We start from the raw sequence: 20855 nt of genomic DNA on the forward strand, positions 1-20855 counted from the left end.
TGAATTTGTCACGTTATTGTCGCTACGACATAATACTTTTCTCCTTTTTAACTTGATCTGATTTATTTCTACGATGCAGTTATTGCATTTGCGTTTTTCAATCACGATTGAATGCGAATTGCGATCTCAATCGGGACATTCCTCGAGTTTTTCGGATTTTTTCCTCGGTGCCTCTTGATTCGTTATGTGCAAAATCAGTGTCGTTTAATCGGACTTGTTTAATCGGTCAATTAGGATCATTAGAATCGACGATGTATTGGTTTTGCGGTCGACCCCGACGGTGTTGTTAATTACGATTTCATTATTACTGTCAGTGCGACACTTCTGTTAATTGCTTAGGCACCTGAATCATGCATAGAGCGTTATTTGCGATTATATAAAAATAAAAGAGATGATACTTAATTTTATTTTTTATCATCCGTGGCTCGTTTTTGAAATAGATAATTAAACATTAAATTTTATTCCAGTCTAGGCGAAGATTTATCGAAAATTAATGAGGGGGTAAAATTTTATCGACTGACAGATGTCGATGTTTATTTCGCGCAGAGAATCCGTCGTAATTCATACATTTTTATCATTGGGTAACACGTTTTATCTCTCGTCCTTTCAAAATATCTTCCCGTCCCTCCAGATATAGATCATCGTGCATAATGCGTGCGACCGAATTGCGCGTTTTAATGTCACCCGTTTGATGCAACACCATCCGTGCAAATTGCCGTGAGGGAACGCTTATTAAGGACCTCGGTGCCCGATAATCCGTCCCTCGCAATTTCCAGTCGATAATTCACCATCGACCTTGCACATTTAAGCGACATATGCGATAAACCGTGTAAAGATGCGGCGGCGAAGTGACCGACGATTATAATTTCTTTTGTCCCTAAGGACCGGCGTTTCATTTTCTGGTTAACCAGAGGTTAGTCGACTCCCCATCTTTTTCTATATTATTATCTTAAGAAGTGACAGAGAATCGACTAACTTCCAGTTAACAGTTGATCAGAAAAGGAAAAATCAGACCTAGGCATCGAAATTGCACGGATGCGTCGCTTTTGGACACTTTTGTGTCACGAGTCGTTTATCTTGCAGTTGTTTCGCGATAGCTATCTTCTCAAGTTTAATTTAAAGTTTCATAAGAGTCGCTGCGAACCAATTCGAGAAGTTGAGCGTCATTTCCTAAATTCAGCTTTTGTTTTACAAATTATTTACTGCAATTCTCAAATTCATCGGAATTGTTTCGCATTTAATGAATTATTTCATTTCGTTCGAATAATTTCCTTTCGTGGAAAACAACTTGTTCCATCTTGGCAAAAATCCTATTTTAATTATTAAAATTTTTTTCATATTAAATTTTCAACCGATGTTAAAAGAGAGACTTAATCACTCGGGGATCTCATGTCTCAGAGATTGGATTAACAAGCCATCGTAACGTTCGGGAAGTGTCTCTTAATCAGCCAAATCCGCAATGGAATTTCCTTCCACCACTGATCTCCGAAATAATTAAAGGGCGCTTCTCTTCAAGTTGAGCATCGCCTTGGAACAATATATAAGCGGGGCTTATCTCGATGATGAGCAGATACTTCTTAATCGTTTAAAATCCAGTTTTCTTTTAATGTTAATCCCCGACCATCTCTCGAAACTGTTAATTCTCGTGTTTCCGAAGATGTTCGTCCCGCTATCGTGCTGTGTGAGTCGGTTTTAATGTGCCTGTACATTAACGATGCAGATCGAGAGCCAAGCCGTCAGTGTCAATGTTGTTTACCGCTGGGATGCGATGTGCACGCATACACACGTGCATCTCACAGTCTTGCACAGATACATATGTCCGACGTGCTGTGCATACCTTTGACCCAGATAAGGGGAAGTCGATGCGATTCTTATCCCGGGTCCATAGCCGCAGGGCACCTTCTACGGTGTTGAACTTAATGGAGCTTGAATACGCGAAGATGAGAGAGGACGATCTCTCGGAGCTCGAGGCGATCCCCCGGAATTTTCGCCAATTTTGCCGATCTACCTGAAAGTTGCCGCATTAATTCTCATCCGGTGTATCCGTATAACGAAAGTACGCTGCGTGAATATCTTACTTCGTATTTTATTAAAATTTTACATAGACGAAACGTGGTGTCGTGGCTTTACCGCGATTTTACACGGTATCGGGCGGATTTATTAAAGCATTACGCATCAAAGCTACACCGAGAGATTTTTAATTGCTATCGCAAATTTAAAAATATTTTATTGCACAAACATTTTACGATTTACTACACAAAATAAAAGAATTAACGAAAATATCTCTGAAAAATATTGTTCGATGTAACAATCGTCCAATTTTTCCGTGCCGTTTTTATAAAAACTGATGCAAAAAGAAGTCGAAAAATATCGAAGTGCAATATTTTAAAAAATATAAATAAGAAATTAAACAGAGCTATGTATAAATATTTTATGTCGATCTAGAGAAATAATAACTTCCGACAAAAAGTCTACTTCGTCCGTCTATGTTAAAATGCTGAAATAAATATCACTCGTATTGAATAATGCGGCAAATTTTGAAGGTATCGTCGGACATTTTAGGAGTATTATCGGAAGTGAAACGTTCCGGACCAAAGTTTCGCGATATTAGATACACGCAACAAAGAAATAGAGGGAAAGGGCTTTATTTCGATAAACTTTCGATACGAAACTCTTCGTTCTCTACGTTTCCACGCTGCTAAATGCTTAAATAAATAGGGCTTACACTGAAAGCCTTTCGAAATGAGAGCTAACTCTCCTTCTCGACACGCGCGGTTCGCGCACTAACGCGACGCGCGAAGTAGGAGAAAGACGTGAAGAGGACGAAGAGGTGAGCCGAGCGCGCCGAGCTCATCCCCGAGTCGGGGGTTGATGCGCGCGCGAGGCAGAAAGTAGGGCAGTGGGTGAGCGCGCGCAGCGCGCATCCACCACGCTTGCGTAACGTAACGTTGCCCCGGCTTTTACGTCATCGTTCACCCGGGGATGACGTCACTCCCAGGCTGTCGACAGTCCCCGCTTGCCCGGCATCTTTCGCCGCCGGTGCTTCAGCCACCATAAACTCATCGCCGCGCAAGCCGGCACTCCGCGCCCTTCCGCCTGCCCGCCCCTAATGACGTACGACGGCAAGGGTGAGACACCCTTCGTCGGGGAAAATCGAGCGGGCTTATAGCTTTCTTATGGATCACGAGAAACTTGCTCGGGGATGCACGCCGAGAGCGTGAATCTCGAGAGGCCCGAGATTGGAGTCGGGAAGTGGGATACGGGGTGTTCTCGGGATTAATCGCACCTCTTCTCGTTTACTTCTCATTTAAAGACCGTTTGACGAACTCGCAGACAATATTTCTTTAACGAGGATTTCTCCGGGCTCGGCTCTACTCCAGCAACATTGAACTTAAAATATCTTTGTAATTGACTCTCTGATTTGGAGAATTTAAACTTTCCAAGTTTTCATTTAAGATTATAGAAGCGATATCATTGTCCGTTACGGGAAAGGCTTGGTCGTCCATTATTAATCTCTGATGTTCAGTCACTTTAGACGTTCAATCGTTTTAACGAAAATAACTAAGAGTGGTTAAATAACCTGTAAGAATATAATCGGAATAAAATTGGAAGACTTTACCGCGTTTGGTTTCCTCCGTAAATTTTTATTTGATCTGAAACTTATTTGCGCGTATTAGTCCCGCGAAAAGTCTTCGTTTGTTTCTTTATACGCCTGTCGTCTAAACAAAATCGCGCTCGGCATTACTTTCCGTGGATGTACCAACGGGATTTCTTGACGCGCAAACGTACGATATTGGCACTTTTATTCGCTCCTCGTCGCACTGGATAAAAATCGAACAGCCAGCACTACGATTCGAGTAGACTGTTCGTAACGCGACCAAAGTCTCTGCCCTATATTCTCCTCGTTATCCCGAATACTCCTCAGCGTCGCGGTTTCACACGAGCATCGTGAAGACTGGCACGCGGTAACACCTCTCACGGTTAAATTATGGCCATCTCTCTCGCAGAGAACAACCGTAATATCCACATTTCTTCTTCTGTCAATTATTTTTTGCGAGCGGCTCGAAAATAGAATTTTAAACCACTCTCTCACACACATTCCATTTCTTATCTCTATTATTTCCTATTATCTCTCTCCAGTGCTAATAATCTTGCTTAGAAAATGCATTGCGAGAAGCGTGTCTCAAGGTTACTTAGCCTCTGCGAAAATCATTACTTTGAAGGGAAAATTCTCTAAAATAAAAATTTAATACTAATCACTTTCTCTTGAAGAATTCGATAATTTACCCCCTACTGATAGTCTACATGACCCTTTTCGATGTGTGACAGAGTCATCAAGTACGATCGATTATTAATAATCGATATCATAAATCGAGCACTTTGTACGGCAGTTCTAAAAGTGGTAAATTATTAGTCGCTTAAAGGTAATGACACAACGGGGCGGCAGTTTATGTGAACATCAATTTAAGTGGAGCGAAGTTTAAATAGACGTCAGTAGTTTAGTTTACTGACGAATTAATTCCTGGGTGCATTTCACTTAGCAAAATTACTCGACAAGAGTCGCACACGGATTTCCTCCATCGATCTCTCTCCCTTTTTCTCCCTCCTTTTAGGCTCCTCCCTCTCCCTGCTCCTCTCTCTCTCTCTGGGAATCTCCTAGGAATGCAAATTACCCACTGAAAATTAACAGGATGCGAGTTTGAGATTAAATAAACCTTGATCTGGTGTTCGTGACACAGCATTGTTGCACGTGTATATTGTCGACGTATGTATGCATACAGTACCAATTTATTCCACCGCGTTACCATCATGCGCAATGCACAGGTTACACAAATTGATTTGGATTTAATACGGTAGAATTGACATTGATTCCTTATTTTATCACGTTGCAAACACATGACGGCCGTATTGGCGCGCGCGGTAGGTGTAATTAAAGCGTAATATATCACGATCATTCAATTCTTTGCAATTTGGTGACGAATCTCCGTGTTGGGCGATGTTTCATGTTACGTGCCAGTAATTTACATTGTTACACGCATTACGCTAATGAAATAATAACGGAATCGGCAATTACAGCATCGCGTGTGCGCTGCTCAAGTGAACTTTAAATTTTCCCTCGGCGCGGTCAGATTGTCCATAATCGAATTAGTTCGCTCCACGTGTTCAGCAAACTCCTGTCGAAAATTACGAAGGTCCGCTGCAACTCAGTCAATGTTTCCCGATATAGGTGCACCGCATGTTGTATCGATCGCAGCGACCATCGCTATTCCGCAAAATTGTGGCTATTTGCAATAGAGATCCGAATATCATTTTGGTCGTGTCTTTTATCATTTAATACAATACGCCGGATAATCAGGAAACCGCGGGTAAATCGCCGTTTGTTGCGGGATTTAAGTGTAAGAAATAAATTAAGTGTATTTTTCTTTTTATGCCTTTGCACTTTTATGACAATTAGTAAGGAAAAATTTCCGGATTCTTCGTGCAGCTAAAAATGTTAATTTGTAAGTGAATTGCGAGGGAACCAACATTTTCTTCTTCAAATCTAAAGTGGTTTACATAGGAATTTCGTCGTTAAAAATAAAACGATAGGAACCAGAGTTCAACTCGAGTTATTAAGTCACTACACTTGTTGTGTACAGAAGTGGGAATAAGAGCTACGGAAAGTCGAAACTTTTATTTGAATTGCTCGGTACAATATGCAGCTTGATGGCTCGAATCTTTATGCGGCTTCAAGGCGATTCGCCATCTTTACGATAATTCCACGAGAAGTTCCGGCGAACAGAACTTTGCCATCAGTTTCATTATCTTGCTCTAGTGAATGTTTCCTTATCGTGTGGCGGCTTTGCTGTGGGAAGCGCGCAAAAATCGGTAATAACATTTTAACGATTGCATCTCGCAGCGAGATGCATATATAGGTGGTTTTATGCGAGTATAAAACGGGCTCTTCCTCTCTCTTTCTCTCGATCTCTCTCTCTCTCTCTCTCTGTCTCCTATATCTCTCCCTCTCTCTCGCTCCTATTTTTTTTCGAAAACATGCCATTCGTCACTGTATGTACACGGACTGGCACATAACACCGCTTTAATTAAGCCCGTAGACATGAAATTTCACAACTGGGTTGCGCGCTCGCTAATTTACTCGAACGTACTCGCCGTGCAAATTTTAGTATGGAATCGCTGCGGTGTTATGCACGGGTGAAATTCGCTGATTTGTATCCATATACGAAACTTACTTAAATTACTGCATTATAAATTCAGCAATAATGTTCTCGAGTCTGCCTGCATTACGTCGAGTGGTCATCTCATTTTTTTTCTTTCGTACAAACGTATATGTCCCGAATTTCCCTTGGACTGTCCACTGTCATTGATCTCATTGATTAATTTGAAACCGATTATTCCTTAGCTAACAGTAAGTTAGAGAAAACTACGTTTAAATTTTAAAAACTTGAGCATGCGTATTTTTGTTATAATTTTAAATATCTTAAAGTTCCCGGCTTCTAACGTCTAAACTCTAATTTAATATATTATTACGCCAGTTCGTTGGCATCGTTTTTTGATGCAAGTCAAATTTGCCTGAGCCTCCGGGATGGTTCCTATAATTTTGGAACTCTCGTATTCAACTCCCGGATTCTCGCGCCCCGCCATTCGGCTCGCTGGTTACAAACGGCGAGACGGAGAAGAAATGGAGGGCTGCTTTTAAAATTCATAGTTCGACGGCGATAACGGATAATAGCTGGGGAAGGTACCGCTGTACTGCATCGAAATTACGAGCGTTTAGCTCACTTTTACTACCAATGGCATAATAAAATTACATTATAGTAAAACTGCGCTGTATTATCCGGTGGCAGCTAGCTACCCCAGGGCATTTTAATTTAAGCGAAATAATTTCCATTGTCCCGCGCATCACTCTTGTATACGTCATTACGTGAGGCAACGTTATTTACTCGACGTCAAAATGCAGTGAGAATAATTGATTTTGTGGTTGCATTCTAGAATATACGCCCGCGCGCATAATTCTTTTCCCGAAGGGAATGAATCTTTTTGTAAAGTGAAAAAGATTTGAAAAGCACATTATTGAAGAAAATTATAATTTTAATATAATAAACTAGACACTTAAATCAAACTTTGAAGAAAATTCTAATTTTAATATAGTAAACGAAATACTTAAATCAAACTTCGCGTACTTTGCTCACGAGGAAGCCGTTTGTGTGAGTTAGAAAATGTGGAATCCAAGATTATTCTAAATGCGTGAGCGTCGTCTTCGGCATATCATCACGCTCTCAATGATATCTGTGCTTGTCGTAAGTTCACGAACGACGCTTTGCATAACGGAATGATTGCGAACGGCTGTGAGATATCACCTGGGTCTCTTTTCCCTTTTTTTTTTATATCGCGAAGCTCCGCTTAAAGCTGGTGTTTCGATTTAAAGTCGAGCTTTAAGCCTCGGTTTATGTGAACATCCCGTAGGTGTGAACATAAATAACCGGCGCTGCGAGTGTGGAGCGTTTTTCTCCTTCTCGTGCACGTGTATTCGCAAGCTGGAGAAAGAGAGAAGACATGTGCTTTGCGCCAGTCGAATAATGTTTAAAAAAAATCGGGGCGATCGAGCGTCGACGTCTTTACCCGCGGTGCTCGGGCAAAGACGATTTATTGCATCGGAATCGCAACACAAGCACAGCAATTCCGCGCTTTTGAATGCCTAGTAATTCGTCTATGTCGTATATTCTTATTCCGCTCTCATCTCGCGCGAGAGACAAATGAATTTGTCGCGTGGCGGTTTGTGAATTTACGCGAGTGGTGAAAAAGTGGAAATTAAATTAAAAATGAAGTTTAAGGACAAATTGCGAGCATTTTTTGTTAATTTTGTTTCCTCCGTTCTATACGGGAATAAACCAGGTCGACGAAAATTGTTTTCACTCGGCTTTATTGTGCGTTGCATTTCTTTCGAGTGAGACGAAACCGTGACCCGCTTTCGCGTCTCGCACGCATTCAAATTCGACCCGCCGCAAGTGTCCGGCCAAAAAACTTGGCGCCCTCCGGAAGGGCAGGTGTATGCGAGGAGCGTGCATGGTCCGGCGAGATAACACGGGCAGAGGGAAGAGGACGGCCGATAAAAGAGGCGACTGCACCTAACAGAAAAGAGGGAAAGAGAAGAAAAGCGGGTAACAGGCGAGAGAGAGGAGACGAGCGCGCTTGCAGAGCAGCATGATGAGAGGAGAATGGGGACGGAGGAGGGTGGTGTGGACCGAAGAGAGACCGAGAGGGCATCCGCAGGACGGACGGTCAGGGAGGCAGAAGGAGAGCGCGCGGGGTGGGCGAGGGGGACATCCCCGGGACGCGCAGACGCCGTGCGAGGGTGGAAAAGCGGGTGAGAGCTGCTCACTACGCCCGGGACACCTCGCGGTCCTCCGACGTGAGAGGAGCGAGGGGTGGGGGGGAGGGCGCGCGCCGAGATGAAGCGAGACAGGAAACGCGTTGTGGCCGCGGGGAGACAGGAGGAGAGAGGAAGATCATCGAGAGGAGAGGGCGTAAAAGCGTGCGCGCGCGACGAAGGGGCGCAGGGGGAGAAGGAGAGGAACCCCTGGAAAAGCCGGGGAGAACGCTTTGTCGCCGTCACCGACCCCCTCGCAGTAGCGCGCGTGCGGCAGTCGACGTTTTCTGCGAGGGAAAGCCGCCGTTGTGCGAGTCAGCATCGGGCGATCGTTGCACGCTCGGCACGTTGAAGCGATCAGCGTGTGAGGAGAAAGAGCGAGGAAGAGAGAAAGAGAGAGAGAGAGAGAGGGGGAAGGAATGAGGTTGGAAACGTGCGACGAGTGAGGGAGGAACGGAGGGAGATTTGGTCCAGGAAGAGACGCGCAAGGGTGGTGACCCGTGACTCCGCAACGCGCCGGAGAAGGAAGCAGCCAGTACGTCCGACACACCGCGGGTTGTACCACTGCGCTCAGCCCAGTAGCGACTGTCCGCGCTCTAGTCAGCCGCGGCGCAGTAGCTACGGTCCGGCGCTAGTCAGACGCGCGCTGCGCTCCCGCTTTCTCCCTGTGCGCCGTCTCTCGCCGTTCGGTCTCCCTGGTGCCGTCCCTGGCCGCAGGATCGCGTCGCGGCATCGACTAGTCCTAACGATCAATCACGGGTGACATCTCGTAATTTATCAGACAATTGATATCGAGTCTCGAAGAAAATCCAGAGACGTGACTCGATCGCGCGCGTATCTGTGTGTACGTGTGTTTATTGTGTGCGGCGCAATTGCGCGATCGTTGATCGGCAAAGCATTTCCCGGTCGGTGGGAACCGCGAGCGACCGACTGACCGACCGACTGATCGATCGAACGTACGTACGCCAGCGCGCGTGAATCCAGCCGAACCCAGTGATCTCGTGACCTTGTGACACCGCCTGCGAGAGAAGAGGGAAGCGGGAGGAAGAGATGCACCCGCTGAGAGACTGAGAGAGCGCCCGCCTCGCGGCCGTACGCCGCTCTCGCCACCCGTGTCGCGCGGCGCACGTCGGCTCCTCCCAGATCGCGAGAGGGTTGACGAGAGGGATCGAGGCGGAAAGTAAGTCGCGCGGAGTTTGGCGAGCGGTCGTGCGAGAGGAGGCCGCTTCACCAGTTTCCACGTCTTCGTCCGCATCTCAAGTGTTTCCGCGGGATTTCGGAGACCAAGATCGATATTGAGCGCTACCGATCTCTGTCCGCGGCCCGAGATTTCCATGTCGAATTGTTGCTACCGCCAGTAAAATCTGTGCAATTGCGAGATAATCGAAAATATAGATCCCGATCCATCTAGATCCCCCGCCGATCGCGCGACGATCTTGCGATTCAGTTTAAATCGTCATCCCTGGCGAATCGAGAGGATAGCTTTTCCCCACGAATCCTCGACCTCGTAGAACGGGACTCGGAACGATCGTCGATCGGGATTTCTCGGAGATCAACGTCGCAGCAACCGATCTTATGCGCAAACTAGGGTAAAAGTGCAGTTTCGCCTAAAGTTCGCATTGAAGTAATCGCATCGGTATAAATAAAAGAGAGTCAAGGAGGGGAGGCATCCTGCGAGAAGAGGATCCTGCGACGATCGAGATAAAGATCCTGCGACCTGTGCGGGTATCGGAAAAGCGTGCACGGCACTGAGCTTTGGGTGGCAGCTGGAAGAGGGGGCCTCGTGTTTCCCACCCCCGGTCGGTGGAAAATCGAAGACGTGTCGAAACTACCATGAGCGAGGGCACGCCGAAGTCGCAGATCAAGATCGTCGTGCCCGACGGTTCGCCAGCACGTCCGCAAGCTGGTACGCATCCTCGCATACTCCCCCGGCACCCCCTCAATTCCGCCCCGATCCGCTCAACTTCCGCGTGCGCAAAATACGTCAAAAGTTTCCTCTTACAATCGTAAAGATACAAATTTGAAGTAGGCCAACGATATCTCAGTGCATGGATTGAGCAATTATAGTATATCTTGATGAAAATAAAAGTTTATTCTATTTACAGAAAATAGAAATTAAAATATAACAGCGGAGAATAGATAAAAATTTACGATCTGTAGTGGTGTTTAAATTAAAACTTACACAGACAATTGAATTCTTTAAATTGAAGATAATTTAAATCGACGATAAAGAATCGTACGAGTTGATTTTATAGGCTGGTTGAAAAGAAATATTTGGCGCGCCCGAGGCACCAGCAAAAGATAGTGGATGATTTTTTCTTGGAAGATTTCGCCGACTCTCTGTTTGCATATTAATGGCCGTTACTTACCGTCGGATACGCTCGCGAAATACGGGCGTTGGGTGGGCCATAATTGCGAGGAATAATCGCGACTTAAAGAGGAACTTTCTCCTTTTGTTGCTCGTGCGAGTGGCGAGAAGCGTCACTCCGTCTTATTCTGTCTCGCCGTTAATTGACTCAAGGTCACCCTTTTTTAGCCCGATACTAATTCAATTAAGCACAAGGCCGCGAGGTGAATCGATAGTGCACACGAGAGACAGAGAGAAGACGCGTATATATGTCCACGGAGTATCCCCGTGTGTTTTTAATGCCGAAAGCTTCCTATAGATCCGATTGTCTGACGTCTAGTAAAGTGAAGCTTTATACTTTCATTCCCTTTATCTACTACCGAGTGTCAATCCGCGTGTAGAACTAATCAAATTTGCGATCTTACGTATAGCAAAGTAAAACGAGATACTCTCTGTTTTGTAGGTAATCTTTCCTCCAGTTCGCTACTGTACAAATTAAAAGTGAAACTAATAATGATATTAAAACGTTAAATATATATTACAGACATTAATGCACTTATTAAAAAGTCATATTGTATTAATCTTCTGATAAAACTGTATAAATAAAACTGTCACTTACTATACACGTTCAACGAAGATCGGCATTATAAGATTAAATTATGTAGATGTGTAATTATTTGAAAAAGAAAATTTTGGAATAAGCGATAGAATGATGACACGATTATCTATAATGTTTATCTCTGAAATTTCACGTCTGAGAATAATAGAGTTTTTGATCAAACATAAATTAAAGCCGTTACCTTAAATATACCAGCAAAATAAATCCCAAATTTATCGGACATTTTAGACACCCTGTCTGAGTAAGTTGACGATGAATATCCGCGAACGAGGAAAATTTGATATGTGTGGGATACCAACTCGTAACAAATGGCTGACAAGTAGGGGAGTAGATTCTATTCCAGAGTCTTTCTCAAATTCCCGCTCGCTGGCAATTTTATTATTGTTAATAAGCGATGCTCTCTGCAAAACTGATTCTTTATTACGCCTTGAAATATTAAGATACAATCAAAACTTTAGTTGAATTCAGTTTGAATTCAACATCTATTTTCCATCGCGAGCTGCCTTCACGTTTTAACACGGGGGTGGGAAATATTCTGTGACAAGTTGCGTGATTAAAACAATGTCCCAAGCCTTAAATTAATATTAATCACACTAATGAATTGGCGAATCTAGCAGCTTTAAGCTCGCATAAAGAACCGCGGACGTCGCTTCTCTCGACGGAGGGTATATAATAAAATTTCGGGAATTTCATCGCAAGAACCGATTACTCGCGACTGTCGCGGAGTTAAGTAAAGAATGATTAAGTGCAATTGTAAAAAGCGACTTCGTCAGCGATGCGACGATTCTTTCTCTTTCAGCGTCCCAAAGCGGACGCCGCGAAAACGACGACAGTCAGCAACCGACTTTGCGTGGGGCGTAGGGGCACGCCGCATACACGCGTGACACGTGTATGTACGTGTGCATGCAAATGCATCGGGCGAGGGAGGCAGCGTCCTTTGATCAGCAGAACGTGAAGCATTGCTCCGAATGCTCGGCAGTGACGACGATCAAAGGTCAGAGTTCGTTTCGCGGACGACATCCGAACATCGTAAAGCTTTCGATCCCAATTTTAAAGTCCGTTTTGACTCAACGGTCCTCCGAGACAAAGCAGACGTTGAAACGTTATTATTGCCTTTCTTCGGCACGCTATTCAATTCGGAATGAAACGACGCGAGTTTTATTTGTAAAAAAAACAACCAATTCGCTCTTCGAATCGTGTGAATCTTGTAAAACGTTCAAAAGGTTCACGGGAAGCGCGGAAAACACTTATAAGATCCGTAGACATCGCGGAAAACGAAAGAGAGTATTTCGTTTCGCGAGATCGTTTTACGTTGGTATCGATTAGCAATCGTGCAAGGGAAACCTCGTAAGTTAAAATATATTTGTATCGCCACTGTTATATTTTTATACAGTGTGTACACGAAATTGGAGGGAGTGAATTAATATATTGGGTGAAAAACGATTTAAAAATATAGGTATAATATAATTTATTTTATATAATATATTTGTATAATTTATTTTATTACACATTTATTTAGGTTTAATTTATTTTAATACAATATAAAATAAAATGAAATTTTAATAAATTAGATTACGCAGTGAAATAACAGGGATACAAGTTTCTAACCGGGGAAATTTTCGCAATTGCAAACTTCTTTTCTCCGTACAAGAGATACCGTTGCTCGTGAAACACAGCTGGTGACTGCGAAAACAATTCGACGGAGTCTTTCGATTGTATCAATTTCACAGTCTGCATCTGCGTCGATTCGTACTTGACCGAGAGTCATGTTTCTGCGGCAAAGTATGATGGGATTAAATAAAAACGAAAACCGCAAACCGCGCAACGTTGAAATGCACACGATAGACTACAAAGCCATCGGAAAACGGGTTTTGTTTACATCTCGTCATCGAAGACACGAGGAGCGAGGAGTTCCAATTTCTATCTTTAATTCTCCTGTCCGTCACGGTTGCTGTGACGTATTCGGAATCGAGTGACATTGGAAACTTTTCTGTCGAGGGGCTGCAAATTGTTGCTCCGGATAAAATCGAAGTAATTCGAAGCGTACAGAGCCCCAATAGTAGAGGAAAGTCCTCTATTATGCGAAATAGGATTCTAATGTGAGATAGTAGGTTTTCAACGTCCAAATTCAATCGCGAATCTTTTTTCGCACCGATTACACGATCTAACGATCAGTTTTCCGCTAGACGGATTTTACTCCAAGGCCAATAAATTCGTGGTGGAACCAACAGATGTTGCCTATTAATTTTGCCGAAACTCCGCTATCTCATATTAGGAGCCTATCTCATAACCGGGGACTTTTACATCTCCGAGAATTTGAGAACGTCCGCGTTATCTCGTGATAAAACAAATGAGAATGATTTGAGACACGAGTTAACACGAGACTTTAATACTCAATAATTTAAGTAATCTCAGTTATTTTATCCCATCGTGAAATTATTGCCAACATCGAGTCGCACGAATCTCTGACTGTAAGAACCTTAAGTAGGAATGAACATTTATGCACATTTTTTAAAATAATAATCGCCCCTTCGGAAGAAAGGGGAATACTTTCAAGGGGCGGATACTAAACGAAATGGGATGAGATTTGACGAATTGGCAAACAAATTGTAGCTCGAGTATAGAATTGCACATTTGCGAGACTATGCATTTATCAGTTTTATGTGCCATAAGAATGTATTGTACAATGAACGATCGATACCATCGTGCGAGCGATTGATATCCCAATAAGATGCGTTCACTCTATGCACTCTATATCCATTCGCGATTAAGCAAATCGGATACTACGGGAACGGATTGACGTGAACCGTTTTGCGGCGCACCTCCCCCCATGATTTACGCGTTCGTCTGATCATTGACACGCCTATATGTATGTAATCATGATTGATCTATTGGCCGAGCGGCGCACGATGAAATTTATGCGTCGGCCTTCTCCACTTACGACCCGTTCTGTAAACACGCGTCGGCTTACATGCAAACGAGATAACGCGATCATCACGTTGGGCGTTCGCGACGTTGTAACCGAGTTAAAAAGGAGAATCGTCACGGTTGTGCATCAATGAATTGTACAGTGGACGACTTGTCTCTTTTGCGGACTACGAAGAGAAATTTTTAGATATTTCTGCAAGTCATTTGTGTGGATCGCGCGACTCTCTCTCTCTCTCTTTTTCATTTATATATAAATGCTTCAGAAACGAATGATTGAAGTAATTAAACTAATACGGAGTGATTAAACTGGATCTATTGAGGAGTGAGATGATTGAGTTGGGATTCTCAACTGAAACTGCGTTTTGAAAGAGAAAGATAAATTTCCATTTCCAAATGAATTTGGAGCCTCGGAAAGTGTGTCGAGATCTTACTGGCTTCGCGATTCCGAGTTTCGCGAAAATTAAAGTGACCGCCCGTGTGTGCACGTCCAGCGGCCACTGGGGTTCTTGTTGACACACAGTTTCTCGATTGACGCGCGTTGCAGCGTCAGATCGGATGCTGCGGCGTCAACCTCGGTGCGGTCATGCATCGGGAAATTACGTCGACATAGCGTCGGCGCGCTCAAGCGGGCGGTTGCGCTTCCGCATGAAATTCACGCTTCGCTCGTTCGTAATTGCCGATTATTTAAATTTCGTTGGAGCTCCTATTCGGCCTCCCCGGTTGCCCACTATTTTCGATCCGGCAAACTTTCCAAGGATAATCCGCGGCTGTCCTCGATAATTTCGGAGAGCTCGCTGTAACTCTAACTTGATCTTAAGAGTTACGATTTTCACAAAAGGTTCCATCCAAGTTGTTAAGCTACGGAATAAAAGTTTTAATCTACATTTGTTAAATTTGCATTTTAAAAATTGGGAGAGCAAAAATTGGAGTTATATTGAGAGAGGTGTGTTGTAAAAAACAGTTTTGGAGGAACAAATCTTTAACAATTATCAAATCAATAAAATTCATAAGGCTCTCACGTGGTGAACACCAATTCGAAGGAAGAAAGCCTAAAGAGCCGTGACAGGATGTTAGTGTCGAAATATTTCTTATTTTTAAATTTATTGCGAAACACATTACCTCAGCTAGGGTACTCTGGTTTTTCGCAATACATTTAAAAATAAGAAATATTTCGACACTAACATCCTGTCACGGCTCTTAAGTCTTTATTCCTTCGAATTGATGTTTAACAATTATATTAGCGCTAAGATTCCTTTATTCTGAAAACGCGGAGAACTTCATTGCTGTCGTGATAGTTTAACGTTAAATGTAGACGCAAACGTCTGCGAGCGAATTAACTCAATTCCTCGTCGACTTTGCGATTTACGAGCGGGCCAAAGCCAAGGCGAGATAAGCGACGCATAAAGATAATCGCGAACCTTGCCAGAGCCGTTAGCTACGTTATTGTTTACACAGTTTTATTACTCATTTATTACCCGTCCGTTCGTTGCGCCAAAATTAAAGATTGTCGATCTATGCATAGTAAGTTCCTCAGGTTTTAATGGTTGTGCGTGGATAAAAGAATAGCACAGTTATTGAATCATTTATGTGCTTCAATAATAAATGCCCGCGAAACGGGTGACGTGAAATGTTCTCTTTTTGCAAAATGTAGCATTAAGAAGTAATAGAAACACGATAAAAATAATTTCACTAATATTATCCTGTTATAATTGCTGATTATTGATATAAAATTAAGGCTGATTTATGGGCGCGTTATGCAATCGACTTGAAGATGCAATCCCTCGTGTAATAATGCATAAATCTTATCTCTCCCTCTGTGGTCCGATGCATCTTACCGCGAAATGTACGCAACATGTGTTGAAACACCCAATCTCGCACGTACGAGCGAATGCACACGTGCCACTGGAACGTAAATCGATGGCCAATAATCGCCAGCCGCCGCCCACTCGATAAAATACTATATCGTGCGGTAATTGCCATAAGTTTGAAATATGAAATTCAATTCGGCTGCCGCCGTCGCCGTCGCCGTCTCCGCCGAAACGCACCCACGCCTGTTTAACTTTATTTATGAGCGTCGGGAAATAGAATTTATGAAATCGAAACGTAGATAGACGCGCTCGTAATTCCAGTTCGTGCCGACCGCGTTGAACGAAATTTTCCGCATGAGGAATCGAGTTTATAAAAAATTCGCCAAGAATTCGGTTGCCCGTGCATTTTATTTTCAGAAAACTGTATCTCCCCGGTTTTGAGTTTACTAAAGTTCTGCGTTCCTCGAATTTTTGATCTCTCGAAATTTAAATCGAATTTTTAGACACGTGGGTATTTCCTCATTTTTCAAATCGCTAAAATATAAATCACACACAAATTGAACTTACAGCTACTACAGTTTACTTTAACTGATAAATTTTGTGGAAGATAATAATTCTACTTTATTTGAACTCGCGGGAAAGAGTGGAATAAATTGGCGAAAGGTGAATCGCGCGCTCTCGGAATATTTAACGAACACGATTGCAAGTTTCGTGAGACTAGCTCTTGAAGAAAAATTACGAAAGACAACGTATCGCCCTTAATTAACGTCGCTAGTGCATTAGCCTGATTTTCCAGATCCTCGTTTAGGTCATTGAAGTGTATCTAGTGCGATCCGGATCTTGCGCATTGATGCGTGCATAATTACATGCTAGTTCAATTGCAAATAACGGACGGTCATTAAACCTCACTTAGGGGCCGCAATTAGTATTTTACATAGGAAACAATTTGTACGAGAATTTTGCGCGGGAGAATTTTTTCTCTATTCAAAATCACGTCGCCACACACAGATATCACGAATAAAAATTGTTTGCGAATGCGTCGCGAATGCCGAATCGTTTTGCGAAACTTCCCCTTTTGTGCCGAATGTGCGCGAACAGCGCGTTCCGTATGTTCCGCGAAAGAGAGATAAAGATGTTACGATACTTTCACGGAAATACGATAACATCGATACGCTGTATTTTCTGAGATAAAAGACGCGCGTTTTCGTGTATTGCTTTATCACGGCTATTTCGTCGGCGACGTAAATCGATCTGTCCTCACCAGACACCGTCGTCTGGCGTTATCTTTGGTGCATCCAAGCCGTTAATTTCTGCTGGGGTATACAAAAAGCAAATTGCAGTTTCGACTTTCGTCGTGATGCATCATTCCAGGCTCAATCACAAAGCTAATGAAGCGGCCTTTGAATCGGGGAAATTACGTTAGGAAAAGAAAAGACTTTTATAAAATGCTTAATTGATTAAATAATGATACGTGGTTAATTAATGTAAGTAAATCTTTAATTATTTAAAAGCTTATTAGAGAGAGACAAATATTACGTAAGTCGCAAGTACTCGCAGTATTTTCGAAGAAGGGGATATTCGATATTCGAAAGATCGACGATATTTGACATTCGAACAACATTCGACAAACAACACACGATTCATGGGCGAATACGGATTGCGATAGAAAACGCGATTGTGCGTGATACAATCAAGAGAACTTGGAAAGCGAGGATCATTTTGTGTTGAAATATCATCAGCATTGGTGGACGATTCAAGTTCGGTTCTCTCGTTAATTCTCGTCACGAGATTGGCCCAAATTTGCGCTAGCGTTTGGCAAATGGCGCGCGTGCAAGCACAAAGCGGAGTTTGTATTTTCCAGACACGACGCTCGCGTCCCGCTCCAGTTCCTTACGCGGCTTTCTTGCACAGCTATATCGTCTCTGTCGCGACAACGAGCTGCTCCACTTTTGCGATCGTTAAATTTTGTCATTTTCCACGTTTCTGCCGGTGTACTTAGTAACTTGTTTGTTACAAAATTTCCGTATTTAAATCTTTGCGAAAGACCTTTCATTAATCTTCTGCATATCTTAAATCTGTATATTGAAAAATTTTAGCGTTGTTAAAAATGAGCCCCAATATTGGAACATTACAATCTTTCATTAAACTTTTACTTGTTAGAAATAAAAAATTATTATAAAGTTTTCGAGCAGCTTTAAACTTTCTTAATTTCTTATCCATAGAAAATCAATGTATGTAAAAAATTATTAGAATTGCAATTTAGTGAAGTTTAGTTTATACGTTAAAAGTGATCTGTTTAGTTTATTGCAATTTAGCAAAAAATTTAACTCTTTTTAAAAGAGAGAAGATGTAACAGATTAATTTATCACAGATAGGATCGAAAGTTTAAAACTGTATAACAATGTTATACTTATTCTGCGTGAGTTCTATTAAATATCAGTTATGCATTTATTTATTTCCACTCAAAGAAATTCTATAATATCAAGAGACAAGTATTGGATGATATGGCCACGAAAATTAGAATATCATCGAACGAGTGGAACAATTAGATATACGGATGTAAAATCGAATCTGGAATAAGGTCGGAGATGCGCGGGCGAATCTTTTACGAACCTTTGATAAATTTTCTGCGGCGAAAGAAATTTTATTAAAGCAATTTGCGAGGCCTGTAAATCATAATAATGGGACGTCAACCGAGCAACCTGATATTGACAATCGCTGGAAGGTTTATGGTCTTACGGTCGTCATTTGTCCGCGCAGTCTGCGAGTTACAGCCCCATCAATGAGATATTACGATTATCATTACTCGGCCTCTGGAGAGGCCAGCTCGCTTACGACCGCGTCATGAAGCATTACGGAGTCGTATAATTCTTCCTCTGTTTGTCTCCGATTATCGGAATCGATTCTGGGAATAATACCCGGACGCTTTGTTCTCCAATTAGCTTCACGCCCATGCTACACGTGAATCTACATGTGCCTATGTACGAGCGAGACGCATAGATGCGTGCAAATGACACTCGATCATAACTATTCGAACGTGCACGGGACACGTGCGGGAGAGTAAATCTAGAAATCATACCGCGACTCGTCACGTAATATTTGGCGCAGCCAATACGGATCTGTGTGTGGCCGCATTGTACGGTTAACAGCAATATTCGTTGTTTAATTGTAACGAATGCTTCTATTTCTACAATTTCAAAATAGTTTCCAATATAATGTACAAGAAATTTGAGTAAAATTTCATAACGGCGAAACGTGTCCTTCATCGAGACTCTGTTTCTCTGTATCGAAGCCGTTAGAGCTGTTACGTGGAGGGCACAATCTTCGTAAGATCGCCAGGAAATATTCCCGAAAGGGAACTCTATTTTACGTGACAGCGATATCATATCTCTTTAGGTTTTTCGCTCGTGGCATTGCAGTATCCGTCAAAGAAATGCAGTTCGATCGGGAACACGTGTATTTATTCTCGATATATTTCTCCTTATCGCGTTTTGTCCACGGATAAATGACATTTCTCTTGTCCCCCCCCCCCTCTCTCTCTCTCCCCTTTTCCCTCCCTCCGTCCTCTCCTAGAGATCTATCTCCCTTTTTTCTTGCTCGTTTATTCCGTTTTTTTCGCTTTGACCGTTGTAGCAGAAAATCCTTTAATGTAGAAGTACCATAACCGAACTTCTTTTTTTACTCAACGAATGAACTTTTTTTTTTCATACAGATTACTTGTAGTAATTAAAAATTAATGCAGCCACGCATCACACAAACTCTGCCGTCGCGTCAGGTCCTTTTTGCCAGCAAAAATTTCCCGTGCAAATAGAAAAGTTTTTAAATAGATTAAAGAATGGTGGAAGCGGAAATAACGCGATTTGCAGTATTACATACGTAATCGCGGAGCCGACGTTAAATCCTTTCTCTGTGGTTTTTTTTTACGGATTGCAACATGTCGTATTATTGCAAGCATAAACATATTCGCGTAAAGACACTTCTTTTTTAGCGTGAACTGAAATATTGAGATTCGATTACGGTATGTATTGGATAACGATATCGAGCTCTTAACATATCATGCGATATTAATATCGACATTTGAATAGCCAGGTGCTTAAAGAGCCACACAGTAGCCAATATTCCGTTTAAATAATGGAGATGTGAGTCTAACTCCAAGTTCATTGAGATACTCGAAATATCGGAAAGGAAGGGAAGTATAATAAGAGAGAGACATTAGAGATATCGGTGGCAGTGAAATATTAGGAATTGTACGCCTAGACATTCGACCGCGCAATTCTCTTGCGGAGCTCGTCTGCGGTCCCGCAACGTGCTTCATGAAAAGGTGAAAACGGATCGCGCGGCACATTCCGCGCGCGTCAAAATCTATCTCTCGATCACGTTCGCTCTCGCGGGAACGGATTCCGACCGAGAACGCTGGACCGCGGCGAGACTTCACGGAGTTATCCCGAGACTCGTCATAGGCGCGGAATTTACGAACAAAATGCGGTTCCGGGCAAGGTAGCATCAAGGGAATGGCGCGGGGAAGGGAAGAAGCCGACGCGAGGGATCGAGATAGGAAGTTCAACATAATGTAACTAAGTTAATAGACAACAGCCAAGTAGCATCCCACGGTAATTGAGATACACGGCTCTCGGCTTTTTCCCCCTCGTACACGCGTCAGTCGCCTGTATTATTTTACTTCTCTGCGCTTCTCCTTTTCTTCCTCTCATCCTCTCGACTATCTTGGACTATATTTGCTCCACCCAATACGTACACAGAGAAGCCTTGGCATTGCATTGCACGCGA

General features: G+C 42.9%; 1 protein-coding gene across 4 annotated transcripts in view; it reads left to right on the plus strand.

Annotated features, from left to right (window-relative positions):
• The window catches only part of LOC105565557 (solute carrier family 12 member 4), a 75203-nt gene that overhangs the window by 38477 nt on the left and 15871 nt on the right, over positions 1-20855 (plus strand). Inside the window, exon 1 of one of the 4 annotated variants that reach the window (XM_012018852.1) lies at positions 9829-10274. The exons of the other annotated variants lie outside the window; for them this stretch is intronic. Within the exon in view, the coding sequence (XP_011874242.1) occupies positions 10202-10274 (73 nt within the window). The 5' untranslated portion in view covers positions 9829-10201. Of the gene's footprint in view, positions 1-9828; positions 10275-20855 lie in introns of those variants that run through there. 4 annotated transcript variants of the gene reach the window in all.

This window comes from Vollenhovia emeryi, unplaced genomic scaffold (assembly GCF_000949405.1).
Source record: "Vollenhovia emeryi isolate VEMERY1.0 unplaced genomic scaffold, V.emery_V1.0 DF939151.1, whole genome shotgun sequence".
In the NCBI taxonomy this organism is placed as follows: domain Eukaryota; kingdom Metazoa; phylum Arthropoda; class Insecta; order Hymenoptera; family Formicidae; genus Vollenhovia; species Vollenhovia emeryi.